At 39.1% G+C, this 17,351-nt stretch overlaps 1 protein-coding gene across 11 annotated transcripts in view; it reads right to left on the minus strand.

Annotated features, from left to right (window-relative positions):
- FREM1 (FRAS1 related extracellular matrix 1) overlaps positions 1-17,351 on the minus strand; it is a 69,094-nt gene that overhangs the window by 9,912 nt on the left and 41,831 nt on the right. For 6 of the 11 annotated variants that reach the window (XM_040541375.1, XM_040541378.1, XM_040541377.1 and 3 more), the window contains 11 exons: positions 17,084-17,225; positions 15,507-15,702; positions 14,486-14,750; positions 8,831-9,245; positions 8,181-8,382; positions 7,487-7,631; positions 5,190-5,319; positions 4,847-4,919; positions 2,370-2,519; positions 944-1,182; positions 148-195 (listed from right to left, as the gene is read on the minus strand). In XM_040541375.1, coding sequence (XP_040397309.1) covers positions 148-195; positions 944-1,182; positions 2,370-2,519; positions 4,847-4,919; positions 5,190-5,319; positions 7,487-7,631; positions 8,181-8,382; positions 8,831-9,245; positions 14,486-14,750; positions 15,507-15,702; positions 17,084-17,225 — 2,005 coding nt within the window. Of the gene's footprint in view, positions 1-147; positions 196-943; positions 1,183-2,369; positions 2,520-4,846; positions 4,920-5,189; positions 5,320-7,486; positions 7,632-8,180; positions 8,383-8,830; positions 9,298-14,485; positions 14,751-15,506; positions 15,703-17,083; positions 17,226-17,351 lie in introns of those variants that run through there. The other 5 variants (XM_040541385.1, XM_040541384.1, XM_040541380.1 and 2 more) reach the window with 5 other exon arrangements.

A 17,351-nucleotide genomic window follows, 5' to 3' on the forward strand; every position in this document is an offset into this window, starting at 1 on the left:
TGAAAAAGAAAGATACACACAAAAATAAAGTATTCATCACAATGAAGCAATGAACTTGGTTAGCAAGTTGTTCTGCATAAAGTCTGGAAAGAACAGAATCAGAAAGAAATCACAGAAATGTTTGAGCAATATTCACAAGACTCTTACTTTGAAAAATACATCCGTTCCATTTCTAAATACAGATGAAGGATGAACCTGAAAAAAAAGTACAGTAGCAGAATGAGATGGACATATTCATACACTGAAGAAACAAAAATTTTAGCAAGATGTGCTACATGGTCTAAATTCCAAATCATGCAGAACATATCTTGATTTTAGCTCTTTCTCTCTGAAAATGCAAACTAATGGCTTCTGAAAACAGCTGTCAAAAATCACATGTTAAAAATGTTTTTATATAAACAGATTGCATTAACTTTTAAGATCACAATAGCAGAATATGACAAAACCACCTAGTTAAACCAACATAACTTAAATAGGAAAACTCAATGGGCAGGTGCTGTTCACTGTTTAAGCTAACAGTATTTTCACCCTTACAACTTCAGGACCAGATGTACAGTTTCTATGCATTGGCATGACTCCAGTGACTTCAATGAAACCTTGCATCTTTCTTCTAGCTGACCCATAACTTAGACAAGATTAAAAGCTACATAATTACTGTTGTTGCTTGTTGCACATTTCCTTGCGCAACTGCTTTCATTCCTCTCTCTCATATGTGGATCTTCAAAATCAGGAAATATTCCTGTGCCTCCTCACTCCCCAGCCCCCTCCACAGTATTTTTAAATAATCCTGTAACACTTAGGTCTGACTCAGGACAAATGCAGGTAGTTTACACCTATTGCACAGTCAGGTAGAAACACTTCAGAAATAGGACAATTAAATGAAGATATCAAATCCCGATGAATACATAAATCAGTCCATCACCGCACAACAGAAGTGTCTTACTATTCTGCCATTTCCTATCACTCTCAGCCTGGTCCTTGACTGATTCACCAAGCTGTGCTCCTGCAGCGTGTCCCCTCTGTGCTCTCTCATCCCTTTGGAAGGAGGAGGTGGGATCCCTTCCAAGTGAACGCTGCCAGACCTGGAAGGTGATGAGGAGCCTGAGGAAACTGCAAACAGTGTGCCTCTCCTCCAGAAGTCATGCTTGCTTTGGCCAGAAGAATGGAAAGAGCTGCACTGACCTGAAAGCATTAAAAATGGCAGATGGTCAGTTCTAGCTGTACGATCAGACAACTGGTCACGTTGACATGGCCATATAAACAGCTTGTCATTAAAAGTTGGATGATTCTTTCACTTGATGTGGCTGATTTGCTGTTTGTTCAGTCATCCTTGTTTGCAGGGTTTTCTTAGTTATAACTGTCTATGACTGCAGCTATCTGTATATGTACATTTTTTTACATAATGCATCTACATAACCATAGATCGGAATCCCTACCAAGTATCTGCAGAAGATACCTGTTTTCATGCATAGATTAGGGTTTGGAGAGCTGGATTTTTGGGCAGGGATAGGTGTCTTTAACTAATATTAGTGATAATTCCAGCATGACCAGTCAATTTCCTCTTCAGAAACCCAGGACACTATTGTTCCTTCAAATTAGTTCTGTCAATTAACTCCTGACTTATGTTATCAATGTTAAAGAGAAACTAGATCTCAAATTTTAAAAGGAATTTTGGTAAAATGAAGCTTCATTCATTACAACACATGTATTTAAAATACTGTTTCACTAAGTACCAGAAGGGAAAATAGTATTCACCTTTTAAAGGACTCAGCTGCTTTGCTAATCATTTGTATTTTTCTACAGTTGCTACTTTTTGGTGTGCTTTTAGGCACACCACATTTGGCTACTGAAAAACACAATAATAATAAAGAAATAACGGCCTAAGCTCTGTAATAATCACTGCTGTGCACTGTAATGTTGTGGACTGTGTTTGCTATGCATTAGAAAATCTATTTCTAAGAGCTGTGTCTCGTTGTTACATTTCTTTTTAGAGAGGAAAATCAATCTTTTTCAGAGGTGTGTAACCACTGTTGTACAATCACTGAAAAACAATTCTAATGGACTCAACAATCTTTTTTTTTCCACTTCAATAAATGAGAGCTGAACTCATGTTGTTATGAAAAGTGTTTTGTTTCCCCCCACCCTTCTCATTTTGTACTTGTTGCTTTCTCCATGCTGTGTTTCCTAAGAGGATGAATACGATTGTGTGAGAGAATAAATGGTCTGCAACTGCCAAGCCTGTTTTCTCTGAAAAGAAAGTAAGCATTTTGATGTGAAGGTAAGTGTTAGGAACAACTTGTGGTTGGCAATAAGTAGCTACCTAGCCAAGATTGTCCCACAGTTTAAAGATGAAGATCAAAAGAGAATACCTCCTTTTGAGTCCAAAATTTTCACTACAGCTTTTGTCCTGGTGCCAAGAACTGCGTTCACAGGGGAGTTCAGAACTACTTCAAAGACTTCATCATCTTCCTCTAATCCATCATGAGTAATTGCAATATTCCACATCTTGGTTGACATTCCTAACAGAAATAAACATTTTAATTACTCTTTAATTGCTATTTCAATCAATTGGAGTGTCAAAGAAATATATTAATTAACATGTCTGTAGCTAGAATGGAGTAGCTTGTGTATGCTATTGTGCTCCCACCAACTGACTGGACTCCTGCTGTTCTCCCAGATAACTTCAGGTTCGAATTTGCTCCTGAACAAAGATGATTCATTTCAAGTGCATACACAGTAACAAAAAGCTGCTTTAGACACAGCAAATGGCAATACAATACATGAATTTGGGACTTCCATTCGGATTTTCAAGAGAAAATGTAGCATGTGCTTTTTATGCTGAAAGCTTAGTTTTAGAGATGGAACAACTATTCAAAATACCTGCAAATGGATCAAAGAGTACATTGACTTGAAGTACAACCTTTCAGAAGGCACAATGTACACCTGGTTACAAAATTTTGGCTTAGTTGCTTGTCTTTACTGGGTAAATTCAGGCTTGCATTAGTGAAAATGAGAAAAGATTATTCCAAGATAAAGGACTAGACTGGTTATTAGCCAAAAATCTTCAGAATTTGTCTGTGAAAAGTCAGAGGTAGTATGGCAGAAGCCGATCTGTGTACACATTGTTGTCATACAAAAATTTCGGGAACTGTTTCTGCATTACAAATTCAATGCTAAGGTCCAGAATTAGTATCAAACACACAAGGGCAGCATGGAAAAATAGAATCTCTACAACCTTGTGACACTTTTCATTGCTTCCAAGTTGCTTCTTTCCAGGTTGAATCCTCTGGCCAAGAGCAGCTCAGTTAGTACCTACAGATCCATAAGCTTCAATAGGGCCGCCTTTGTTCGAAGTTTCATTTACAATTTATTGATATAAGTCTAATGTGTCAATCCATTCCATCAACTGGCATTTGCTTTTAAAACAAACCTGTCAGACTTATGATTAATAAATACAACTAATAAAAAATATCAAACCTCTTGAATTGAGGACTAAGAAATTGATACACTTGATGTACCATTCTGGAAGGTCCTTCCAGGTAAACGTAAGCAAAGGACTTTGAGAGACAGCCACCCAAATAGACTGTGTGAGGGAGCTCATCTGTTTGAAAAGAGAAGCTGGCCAGAAAAGAGGAACAGTGTGCATCTCTCCTGTCCATGTTCACAGTTAACTTTCATGTGGCTCACCATCATAATCAGGAAGCCCCATGCTTGGAGAATCTGCTGCTACCAGCAGAAAAGGAAAATTCAGTAAGGGGACTTACACAGAAAATCTCTTTGCTATGATTTCTAGCCATTTTCGTCCAAAGTTGGGTAAGTTTGATTGCAAAATACATTACAGGAAGGAGAGCTGGAGTGATGTGTAAGCACAGTGTGAAAGATTTTTTCACACTGATCTCTCTAATCTTTTTTCCATCTTCTAATTTAACATGAAAAAAAAAAATAAAAAAAACTAACACTAAATAAAAGGCATTAAGGAATGGCTCACTGGTTTCAGAGATTTCATGTGTGCTTCAGAGTATTGGAAATTAGGGCAGACTTCCACCTTCCCCCCCCCCCCCCCCCCCTTTTTTTTTTTTTATTGTTGTCTGCTGAGGTACATTTATGAATTCATCCATGGAATACATTGCTACATAATCTCCAAAGCATGTGATGCTCTTTTTTAATTAACATAAAAGCTGAGGTGCTAAAGTAAAAATCTCCAGGCTGGAACTGACTTGCTGTATTCCCAGTATCTGTTTTCAAAACGAAGATAAGCACTTGGACTAATTTTTACCATCAAATATTTGCTATTTATTTCAGCCTTTTATACATTCTATATTTTCTCTCCTCTGTAGCCACTGTGACTTTCTGCCATTGAAATCTTACTCCTGTCAGCAGTGGCATAACCTCCACTGTCATTGCAGGGCACACCCAAGGAGGCCTCTGTGGACTCCATTTTCTAAACCCTAATAAATCCTAGTCTATGCCTACAGAATGCATTCCAAAAATCTCCAAAAGGCTAGCATATGCAAAGGGATTATGATTATGATTATGATAGCATATGGGTTTTCATACCTAGATAATCTATTTATATGGGCAAAAACTTTTTTTTCTTTTTTTTCAGGTGAAGCTGAGTATCTGAATGGTAAATTGTGAAACTCTCTCCCAGATTATTTTTTCCCCAGAGACACCCAAAGCATGACAATAATGAAGCCCACAGCACTTCTGGAAAATGAACCCAAGTATTTTTAATCCTATTTATCTCCTCTAGCTATGAAAACATAACACATTGCACTCTCCAAAATGAGAGTTTACACTTTCAAAATCAGTGAATTTGTTTTAAAATTAGTGCACTTGTTTGTACCTGGATCAAACTGAACAAGTTTGGAGGGAGTCACTGTGAAGTCCTTTCCCAGCACAGCAGATATTTCATTGACCTGCAAAGAAACCAAGCAGTACATGGCATGCTGCAACCTGTTTCACCAAACTGCTGTACTGTGCTGTGTGCTGAAGGTACAGCATTTCCCCATGGGGTCCCAACAAGACACGCCTAGCTGTACATGTGCATAGGCTGAAAAACAAGATGAAGGCCTAAAGAATAAACGTTGTGATATGCAACTGCCATTCAATGCCAGTCCAAGGAAGAAATTAACAGACTCCACAGCTTATTATTAGTTTCCAGTTAAAACTTTTGGTTTTAGCTTTACCTTCACCATGATGAAGGCAGAATCGGCAGAGTGTCCTGCCCTGGTGATTTTCAGGGACAGCATCCCCACGTTCTCGCACACCTCATACTCAGTCTGCTGCATTTCAATCCGAGACCACTGCAGCTCCAGCCTGTGGGTAGAGGAAGGGAAGCCTGCATGGAACAAAGCCACCTTTCCCTGCTGCCCCCACCCCCTGCTGTCTGAAGGGTCAGTAAGGTGGCGTTTCTCTCTCGACTGTTAATCTAGCCAATACACATAGTCAGTCTTTCCTTCCAAGTCAAAATATTTGTGTGTGATTTGGCTGATTACAAAGTGAGAAGCAGCTAATAAATCTTCCAGTTGAGCCCTTGTCTGACTCAAGCCAAGCTTGAACATTTTTTTTTCAGAACCAGAGAGGTTCTGCAGTGGGTTTGGAAAGAGTATGGTTTGTCCATAACATCAGACAGGCCAAGCAATACAGGTTATTGTGGTTCCCACCATCCCTGTAATTTGTTTTTACTGTCACTCCAAGTATTTTCTCTGCAATATCCTCCTTTCCTCCCACTTCATCTCTCCTCCAACTCACCTCCTCTAGTGTATGGGCACACTCCAGGACTTCACTGCTTCTATATGTGTGTTCACCCCACAACCCTTCATTTAATTCTCTGTGTGCATTTCCCCTCAGCCATAGAAGTAGCTGAAACCAAACTTCTCATATAATCAATTTTAGAATGGCCTATAGGGAATGTGACTGAACCTTAGAGAATCTCATGCTGCACGGGGTAACCAATAAAGATCTCACCTTTTGAAAAGCTGTAATAAAAATTAGTGAGAGTCAGAGATGAGAGCAGAATGAAGGAAAATGAGCTGCGCTACTTACAAATCAACCTGAACTTTTCCAAAACAAACTTCTAGAACTTTCAAGGTTGAATAGCTCTAACACTAGTGGAAGTTTCTTCCTGTCCTCCTAATATCTGCTGATACCCAGGAGGTAGATAACCTACTTAGAAGCTGATTTGCTTTCTTTTTTCTAAAGAGTATTAATAATCCTGATGTGGTGCAGCAGTCAAAAGGTGGGATTCAATTTCAATAGTATCAATGTGCACATCAAGCTTTTCTTTTGACCCACTGACAATTAAGTGATGAACTATTAAAAAAAAAAAATCACAAGCTTATAAATAACATAATGAAAACATTATTTTTTCCTTAAAAGACAAATTCCTCTTTGTTCTGGGGTCCAGTGCAGCTAACAAATATGTTCTACTTCTCTGAAATTCCTGTTTCCCATAAGAATAGTGTTTTCTCTTTTCTTTTTTCCTAAAAGCTGTTATGCATTGCTATTTATATGCAAGAACTCATACTTTCCCATGAAGTGTGACTGCGTATTAATAATGTGTTTAATATCAGAGCATCTGTGAGCAAGCACAGGGCAGCTGGGAAGCGCTCAGGTTAGCTTCGTTCAGATGTGTTTGGATATAGGGACATCTTTTGGCTTAGTGCGTAACTGCGGAAACACTGGCTCCAGCTCTGCTCAGCCTCAGTCCTCTTTGTCGTTCAAGTGCTTTGCAGAGGGGCCTGGAGCCTGAAGCCAGCTGTCTGCTCTTTTCCCTCTCCGGGGAAGTTTCCTTCCCTGTGATTCGTGGTTTGCAGGTAGCCAGTTCAGCACAGAGAAATAGTGTCAGTTATTTTTCTCAGTTACTTCAGATTAAATAAATGGAACATTCAGTCCTATTTGCAGAAATAAGAAAAACATTGTCCCCTTTGGAAGAGTTACTCCCACTTTCGGCCTTTATCTTCAAAGTGCAGTTCAGATGATAACCCAGTGTGCAATTTTTGTACAAAAGGTTTATCATATGTCAAAAGGAAGATTGGATAATATGCCTAGTTGAAACTGTAGAATTACATGACAAAGAGAATGATGTGTGCCCTCCGCCTTCTTTTATTGCTCTTTTGAAAAATTATGACTCCCTTAGCTTTTACAGCTGAAGAGCATCCCCACCATCATGATCTTAGGCCTGTGGCCCGGAATGTGCCCCAGTCTGACTTGAAACTAGCCCTTTGTATTTTGCTACCCTGAGGGGAAGAAAACTTCTTATTCTTCTTATTATTATTCAGCAGAAAAATTATTCAGCAGAAAACTTCTTATTATTCAGCAAAAGAAATGGTGGTTTGAGTCTTTGAAACCATAGCTACATTCAGTCCTGCTCAGCTTCCAGGCCAGCACTGATTCATTTGACCTTAGGCAGAAGCCACCCCAGAGCCCTGATAGATGATGTTCACAGTGCATTACAGTGCTCAAAACCGACGATCAAACTTACATTTGGGGAACCGCTGAATTTCCACTGGGATCTGTGACCTGAAACTCCAAGTTGTCTGAATTCATTTCCCACAATGGATTGATGACATAAAGTATAATTTTGCTATTTACATCCTTTTGGCTAAACTCTTCATGGATAAATCCACCTGGGAAAGAAAGGAAAAGTCAATGTAAGTTAAAAGTCTGTTAAGTCTATATGAACCATGTAGCTCATACAGACTGTTTTCAACTTTTCTCTTTGTTAAACACTTGGAAAACTTTGAAATTCCAGAAAGCTGTTTTTACAACTACACAGCAACATCCCAGTTCATTATAAGCCCCAGTCAATTAGTTCCCATGTGACATGTTGGTCAAGTGACCTAGTTCAATATTCATTGTTACTCTCCTTGTCATAAAGTTCAGAGTACATATGCTTTATTCTAGTTTGCTACCTCCTATGCCAATCTTTCAAGCTTCCTTTCCTAAAAGTAGTTTCTGAACTGCAGCTACTAACAATCTTCTCAAACTTTGTAAGGATTAATGATGAACATGACACTTAGGTCTTGGTGCAAAAGCTTTCCTATTACAATCAAACCTTGCCCAAAGTTTGCTAAAAATTTTGGTTTCCTCTGCCAAGCAACTATTAACAGGATAGGTTTTGAAATCTGGTCTGGTTATGTCCCAAAAACAGACATAGAGATTATAGAATACAGTACCCGTTGTTACGTTTTCCAGGTAGCCATAACGAGGACCTCGTAAAATCTTAAAAATTATTTTGTCATCCTCTGTATTGGGATCAGATGCCTTCAGGGACCTGGCAGTAATATAGATCCCATAATTACCATTCTTCAGCAGTTCCACATCAGAACAGCAGTGGAGGTGAATAATTTTTGGTGCCATTTTGTCCAAATGATCCACCTAAATCAAAGTTAGATAAATGTATATTTATTTTACAGTATCAGGATATGCTCTATCCATTCTACTTTTGCTACAAGCACAATAGCCTGCTTAGGAGAGCAACTATCATTTTGATTAACTGTCTGCTCCAGAAGAAATCTGACTTCCAGTTAAGTACTATTTTTCATGTGAGGTTTCCAGGCTCTGTTTGCACAATTGCTTGCGTCATGCAGTGAGATACAGCACATGCTTGTGCTATCTATCTATATATAGATGTGTATATATATTTCTCTGAGTAATGTATTGTGGTAATTACTTAGAACACAGAAAGCAAGCCTTTTAGCTTATAAATATCTCTGTTAAATAATAGGCTGCAGCAAGTAGCAATTCTAAGCTTAGTCAAAATCAGTGCATTTCCCACCTTATCATGCTATATATCTCTTTTAAGTAGGCCTGTGGTCACACTTGCCTGAATGGTGAATGCCACTGGCTCGATCTGCACCCTCCCATTCACGATGAAGCCTTGATTAGTCCTATCTGTTGCAACAAATGTAAATTTGTCAATCTGGGAATCCCCACCTCGGTGCTTGTATGCAACATCCATGTTGTCCACATCTCTCTGGGTGAAATTGTACTGTAGTAGCACAGCCCCTCGATAATAGAGATGACCATATTGGGGGAGCTGAGCCAAGAGGAAGGTAAGGTCTTCATTAGCTGTGTCTGGATCTGAAAGCTGCAGGACATCAGGAGAAAGGAGTACCATAGCACCTTCCACTAATCTTAACCCCATGTTCCTAGATAGTGTCGGCAAAGCTTGGTCGACTGCCTCCAAGGAGATCATGAATGTCCCATGCTTAGTCCTCAGTCCGTTGCTGATGATGAATCTGGCAAAAAGAGGCAAGGTAGTCTTCAACATGTGTCTTGATTCACCATCTACTGAAATGAAATGATAATACACACCTTTACTACAGGACTTGCCTGTGGTGATACTGCAAAACACATGAAGACTAGAGCTGGTTTGAGATCAAACCCAGACTGTGGGGTGGATGTATAACTTAAAAACATGAAAGAATATAGCCAGGTATAATGTGTCTGCAGGAATATGACAAAATGCCAAAGGAATGGCTTTGAGAATACACCTGTCAGTCTCAGCAGTCCTAACAGAGTTGATCTGATCTTCTAGCTCAGGTACAGATGGAACATGTCTAAAATGAAGGGTTGGCTGGGGGCACAGATACAGATGTTTTCTTTAACTATATCTTCACCTGATTACCTGCCAGTGGTAAAGTGAAAATGCTGGCTTTGCCTACATATTACAGAAAGAGGTGTGTAAAGTACATGGTCTGCCTGGACAATGGTTTTGTTCTGTTCACTGCTGCAAACCTGTCATAACTAGTAGTCCCCAAACTACCTAAAGAAAGCAAAGTGGGAAAAGAAATGTAGAGATCCCTCCTCATCTTGCTTTATAGACTAGATTGGGCACTAGCCTATACATTTCTGTATATTCAGAGGAACTGAATTATGTTTCTTTACAAAACCCAAGTGAAATTTCACTGAAATATTAAGGATCTGATGAATATATTGGGCAGAACTCTACAAGTTGCTAGGGTAATTTAAAAAAATATAGATGTCCGTACCAGATTTTTATCAAAGAGTCACATCTGCAGAATTATTACTCCATGCTGGGAATTTCTATTAATAGCAGCATAGTTTCTTATACTTCTCTCCCAAGCTGTAATAGCTCTTCAGATATACTAAAGACATGATTATGCTTTACAGTTATTTTTCCTTTCCTAAACTTGAAAAAGATACCCATGTATGGAGAGAAAATCTGTTGGAAGTCTACCAGCTGGGTATGGGCTTTTGAGTACAAGTGACAGCATGCTCTTCAGACATTTATTATCAATTTTTTTTTATTTATTTTTTTTTTTCAGATAAAGAGAAAACCAGTCTTTTAACCTTCAATATTCATCCAAGGTTCATTGCCAATATTACTACTTAAATATTTTTGTCTGAAAGGAATAACATTGCACATTGTCATGCCTGTAACAAAATCCATTGATAGTACAGAAAAATAAAAATTGTCTTGGAAACATCTCATGAATCTTCATGTCACATCATCATACAATAAATGAGACTTACCTTTCTCTCTACAGAGCTTTCACTGATTGTGGCACATAGTACTTACTAAAGCTTCTTGGAGATTGGTTTTCACGCAAGTTTGTTCTGTCTGAGTGAGAACAGAGTACCCAAGACCTTGTTTGGACCAAGGCTGCCTTGTAAAGAAATGCTATTCACATTACCTGTTTTTTCTTGTTCTTTTTCTTTGTGTGTTTTTTTTTTTTTTTTTTTTCACAATCCTTTGAGTGCACATACAGCAACACTTAGACTGTTGATCTTGTGAGGGACATCATTGCATGTCAAAGAAAATATGTGGGCCAAACTAGCTGGCTGCTTTCCATCTATCACACTTCTACCATATATAAGTGGAATGAGGACTGGTTGAGGTTTCGATTTTTTCCCTCTTCTTGCTCTCTTGCCCACAGACTTCAGAGGAGTATTAAAAGAATCACAGGGTCAGAACCTGGTCTGCTGTTGTGCGCTTGGAATATGTGACCTTTAGTAGGTCATGATGTAGCTTACTGTGTCACACAGGCTGTCCATCTAAAACTCCTCACTGACTTCACCAATGCTGGATGATTAGGGCTCAATCAACTTGTAAGCAGGCAAAATGCCATGAAGCAGATGGGAATGAGCATAGGCAGAGCAGGGACAATATACCGGTTAGAAATATGTTTACTGAGGATGGTTTTCCCAGCTGGGAACCTAGAGACATCTGTCTGCACTGACCTAATGCTATCGTGCCAATGGTAAAAGCGTTGTGCTATTAGTAATCTAGCTAAAATCAAATACAGAATTAGAATAATGATGATTAATAGTATGCTAAGGGAAAAAAAAGGCAAATCATATTCAGTCAAGACCTTATCTATATCTCAAAATTTCTGGGAGATTGCAGCTGAAGTGAGTTTTGTCTGGTTTCTTAGATGGCTGTACAATCATTTGGATAATGTCTCAAACCATATGCAAGTGAAAGTCTTAAAGAGACTAATTCAGTTTGTGAAAGTGAAGATTCATCCAGAATCTTCTACAGAATACCAGACAGGAGCATACCTCTTGATTACACATCAGATTGAACATTACAATGCAAATGTTGTATGCCAATTGATTTTACAGGTGATGAAGCTATCTGTGTCCAAGAAGTCCTCTTTTTTCCATACTTGGGGAGACTTTGTTTTTTATTTCTGATTTATGGCTGCTTCATCTTTCCCTGGGGAATGGAGAACAGCCAATATTCTCCTCACTCTGATGAAATTTAGGGGACAACTCCCAGGCACAGTTAGGAGGACATGTTGCATGGTTTGATTTCACCATTACCAACATTTCATGCTTTCTGCAGTTCGATGGCAATAGAGTTGGCTGTAGGACCTACCATCTGTCATGGCATTTAAAAGATAAAAATGGAATCATAAATAGTGCCAGCTCGTTACAAAATTGAGCCAGCGTGTCAAAATGGAGGACATTAGCATGTTCTTTTAGCATCCTGCTGCCAGCATCTGATATCAGGTTGCTAATCACTTGAAGTCATCTGTCCAAACAAGCACTGCCAAATCTTTCTTCCAGGACAGCAGCACCAAACAATACAGGCAAATTTATGACCAAAGAAAGTATTTCAGTGGAAGGTAAAAATCTGATCTGTTCATTTCCCAAACCCCTACCGACCCACCCTCCATAATTACCCATATAATTAACATAACCATTCCTAAATAATAACAATATTCTGCCACAAAAATTATATGCCTATACAAAACCAAATTCTTTGCCAAAAGCTAACATCAAGGAACATCAATTATTGTGATTAAAATATTTATCAAATATCAATATTTATTAAAACATCATAAACTTACTTTTATTAAAGCTGACGTTCTAATTTGTTTTTAAGCTGTTGACCTAAACAGAGGACATTGACCTTATCTACATGCACAGTTGCCCTAGAATTATTTCATCTGCTGTCATTAGTCTGGTACAAGTCATACTGATGCAAGCCACTCATACACTACCTATCCCACTACCTATCTTAGAGTTGGCACAACTGCAGGTTTTCTTGCCTGAGATAATTTTAGTTTTGGTCATAGTGTTTTACAACTGTATCACTAAGCTTCCATGTAGCCAAAGAATATTCATTCACTTTTCCTATTATGACAAGTGGATCAGACAAATCTCATAACTATAGGCATCTGAAAATCAGAATTTCTTTCACGCTGAATTTAGTGGAAGGGATAGTTTTATCTGTTTCTGCTGAGGAATGTCCCAAAATTACATTTGGCTTAACTATAGATAATATTACTGGAGCTGTCCCAGTGTCATAGGGAGGTTTATTTGATGTTTCCACACCCCACTTCCTTGGCTTCCCTCCAAAAAAGCTCTTAAAATGGTTGGTGAAACATGTCCTTGTACCTTCATCATGTATCATGGAAAATGCAGTTTAAGTAAGGATTCTATTCTTGTGAGTGTGAATACCTCTGAATTGCAACCGTTAGGAGTGAAACACTCCATTTCTCATAGTCACAAATGAAAAACAATTGACTTTTCCCATGGACAATTTGAATTTTAAAGGAACTTCTTTTTACGTCAAAGTCTCTTTTTAGAAAAAAAAATACCAATGCTAACAAGAAGTTATCATTCTTTCCTTAGAAACATTTTATTTACTTCTGAACTATTTCTTTCTGAATTTTCTCTCTTTTACAAAACTTCCCTCGAGACAATACATATCCCCTGTTTTTACCTGAGGATAACTCATTGCATCATTCCATTCACTAAACAAGGGAAGTTTATTTAATAAAATAAGGAAATATTCACTTTAGGATTGAGCCTAGTCTAAGCTGGTGTCCTGGTTTCAGTTAGGACAGAGTTAATTCTCCTCCTAGTAGCTGGCAGGGTGCTATGTTTTGGATTAGAATGAGAAGAGCGCTGATAACATGCTGATGTTTTAATTGTTGCAGAGCAGTGCTTACACCAAGCCAAGGACTTTTCAGCCTCTCTCTGTCCTGCTAGCGAGCAGGCTAGGGATGCAGCAGGAGCTGGGAGGGGACAGACCCAGGACAGCTGACCCAAACTGGCCAAAGGGGTATTCCATACCATCTGACGTCATGCTGAACAATATATAGGGGTGGCTAGCCGGGGTGTAGGGGGGGGGGCCGGCTGCTCGGGGATAGGCTGGGCATCGGTCAACGGGTGGTGAGCAATTGCATTGTGCATCACTTATTTCGTACACATTATTACTATTAATACTATTATTATTATTATTATTGTTGTTATTCTTTTCCCTGTCTTAATAAACTGTCTTTATCTCAACTCACAGACTTCACTTTCCCGTTTCTCTCCCCCATCCCGGAGAGGGAGGGGGGAGGGTGAGCGAACGGCTGTGTGGTGTTTGACTGCCAGCCGGGCTAAACCACAACAGCTGGTATAAGGGAAAGGTTCAGAATAACGTGATGCAAATTTAAATATCACTAGACTGCTGAATTGCACCTGTAAGTAGCCAGATTTGCTCAAAAAAAAAATAATCCAGTTGTCTACATGATTTTATGAGCCATTCGAAGCTAGTCAGAATTGATTACGTGGTCTTGTTTCCAGTGTGTTGAAGAACAACTTATGCATTCAAAAAGCCTACAACAGAACAGACGTAATAAATACGAATGGACAAGCAAGCAGTTGGCTAATAGCTGGATGGAGCAGTTTTATCACATCCATCCACAGCAAGAGACCAAAGGAAATTTACACAGAGGATACTCTTGGTCCATCTCCCCCACTTAAATCTTAACATCTGTGTATGTTTGGGTGCTATGATAATATTTAAGCCAGTATCATTAATTGCATGTGCCTCTGGCTACTATTTAAGCATCAATTAGAAAATGCAGTTATTACTAAGGCAGTCACAACTAGCTATACAAATATTGAGTATTCCAACAGAGCTTCCTCTTTCTTTTATTTTTTTTTCTTTTCTTAGCAGATATGCAAGAAATACAAGGGGGAAATTGTTCAGATGAGGTTTTGCATGCCTTACCTCAGTGTATCTTCTGGAACAGCTGCCTTAGTGTTGTGAACATAGCAGACTATTTGTCTTGCTACGTCCATTTGACTGAAGCTTGTTATGGGGATTCCAGGGTGGCCGACATACTCTATTTGTCCATACTGGGGTGGGGAAGTTATCACATACAGCAGCTCCTCTGGCTTGTCAGTACCATCCAGCGCAAGCAGGACGTCAGTTGTAATGTAACCCCGATCCCCTTTAGGTACTTTGAGAGTTTTTATGAAAACAGCAATGTCTCCTGCAGGATAGGCAAAACAACACTAAAATAGTCATACTGAAATTGATCTCTTATGCATCATTTAGCTATATGAAACCCCTCAACAGCTGGAAAATCATAGTACTATAGGATTATAGGGAAATTCATGTGGGAAGGGACTTCAGGACCCTTCTGCTCAAAGTAGGGTCAGCCATGGTACTAGCAATATCCAGGGTTCTCAGAACTTGATCCCATCAGGGCCTGAAAACCACCAAGTGTGGAAACAGCAGAACCTCTCTTGACGTTTGTCCCAATACCCATTCCTAAACTAACACAGTGTTAGGATAGCCTGATTTAATTTAGGGCTTTAATAGCTATCCAATGAAGGAAGAGAGCCTGTAAGACAACAGCACAAACCTGGGAGGAAGGGCTGGCTTTGAGCAGCGTTTTGCTTTTCTTATTACATTCTTGTCATTTTTTTTCTATGCTGTGATTTACTCACATAAAGATAGTTTAAGAAAGATACTGTCAATTATGTTTGAAGAGTAGCTAGGATTCCTTGGAGGCAAGGTGGAGTGCACTGCCTTAGGCAGAGGCTTTTCAAATCTCAGGATCCCTTCTCCAGCACCAGGAGCATCAGGGCTCTGATCAGCATGAAATTTGAGCAGAGAGACTTTGGGGGCTGCAGGGAGACTTGCCAAGGGCCTACATAGTGCTCAGGAAAGTATCAGGACGTGCACTCAGATCATCTTTGTTTCAGAAACAAGCACTGTAAAACATCATCAGGCAGATCTTTACCCTTTTCCATGTCCTTGATATTTATGTAGAAGTCTATAGCTGGGGATCTGTTGTACCCATCCCACAGATAAAATGTGAACCAGTCTTGGTTCTTGGACCCTATAGTTCCTGTATGGACGTATCTTACAAGGTTCATATCCAGTTCTTCCTGAGTACACTTCATTCTGGTCTGGAGAGTCACCCAGTCTTTGCCTACCTAGAAAGAAGAAACATCCTTCAGTAAACAGATGCAATCTCCTGTGTGTCCTCCACAGTTAATTCTGTTTATTTGTGGTTGTGAGAACTGATAGTGGCAGCTACCTGGCTTCCCTTCTAAGCCTTAAACGTTTTCTTCATATATGTTTTGCATGTTTTGAAGGGTGGTATAGAGATGCAGTTTTTCCCAAGCATCTGTAAGGCTGGAGAAAATAGAGCTATCATAAATAAATGCAGGTAAATGGAATTTAGCCACTTTTACTCTGGGAAACACATTTCTGTACACTTCTCGGTGAGACACCAATAAGATGAAAATTAAAGAGTTCCTGACCCAGCTTGTGTTTTCTATTTCTTAATTTGACAAAGCTGCTCATAGTTCTGTCCCAAACCATACCTGAAAGGATAACACAAATGAATCTATGGAGGACGCTAGAGAAGCACAGAAACTTAGAAAGTCCCAGCCCTCTGATGGAACAATGCAGTGTCCAATAAAATTTCCTGCTTTTCAGAGGATGATATGGTGGCCTAAGCTAGACTGTCTGTGTATTTGAGATTTAGCATGTAGTTATAGTAGCACTGGCTTCAGAGCAAAAGATATCAAGCACAGAGGGCTCAAGTACACTCTGGTACCCTCTATACTCTAAACTGTCAGACTCCAGTCAGTAGCTCTCTCTTGTCCCAGTGTGTAGATCCCCTTGAATTCACAAGTCTCACATGGTCCCAGATTCTTTCAGGGAGCCACGATAAAATACTTTTTGAAAATTGATTTTTTCTTTCTATTATATGTGCATGTAATAAAAAAAAAGGCATTTTTTTTCTCTTTTTGTTCCAATAGCTTACCTTTGGTCAGTAGATAATCATCTTTCCTTCCATTTCTAATCTTATTTTCTAACTCCTCTCTTGCTATATCCTTTCCTTCTTCTTCTTCTTTTTTTTTTGTCTTTCTTCTCCCCATACTTTTCTTCTAACTCATTAATTACTCTTTCAGAAACATCTCCCACCATTCCTTCTAAACCCCAAAGTAACTAAAGTAATGGCTTACTAGTCACCTTTGTTGTTCTAGAACTTTTTTCCTTCCTTTTTTCACTTAGTTTCACCCCACTGTGCACTGATTGTCCCAGCATTTCTCTCCACTGTCACCTCAGATGATCTGCCCTGCTTTTCACCTTCCCTCCCATCCTGTTGAGGATATGGCTTTTAGTGTCAAAGCCTCTGGGACAGCAGCATTGTTTTGTTCAAATTCTCTCCACAACTGAACTAGCCACATCAGTGTACTTCAAAACATGAAATAGATTTGGGAGAAAAGGAAAAGAAGCTTCATTCAATCCTAAGAAGAGAGAGTTGTTTGCATACCTGCTTCTTGTCAAAGTATAAAGCCTAACCTTGAGCTGAAGCTGGCCATTTTCTGGAAGTCTTTCAAATAAGTAGTAAATTCTGTCCCTGGGGGTATCTTTATCTTCAGCTGACAGAACAGCACTAGAAATTATTCGAGTTTCGCCCATGTTCACCTCTATATCATCCTTCCTGCAAAAATTAAAGGTTATGCATTTATTTAATGCAAGAAAACTAACGTTTGCAATACATAAATTCCCTTCCAGGAATACGGATTACTCAGATGCTGGCAGAAATAAGAGCTGCAGAGTGGAACGA

Source organism: Cygnus olor, chromosome Z (genome assembly GCF_009769625.2).
Source record: "Cygnus olor isolate bCygOlo1 chromosome Z, bCygOlo1.pri.v2, whole genome shotgun sequence".
NCBI lineage: Eukaryota > Metazoa > Chordata > Aves > Anseriformes > Anatidae > Cygnus > Cygnus olor.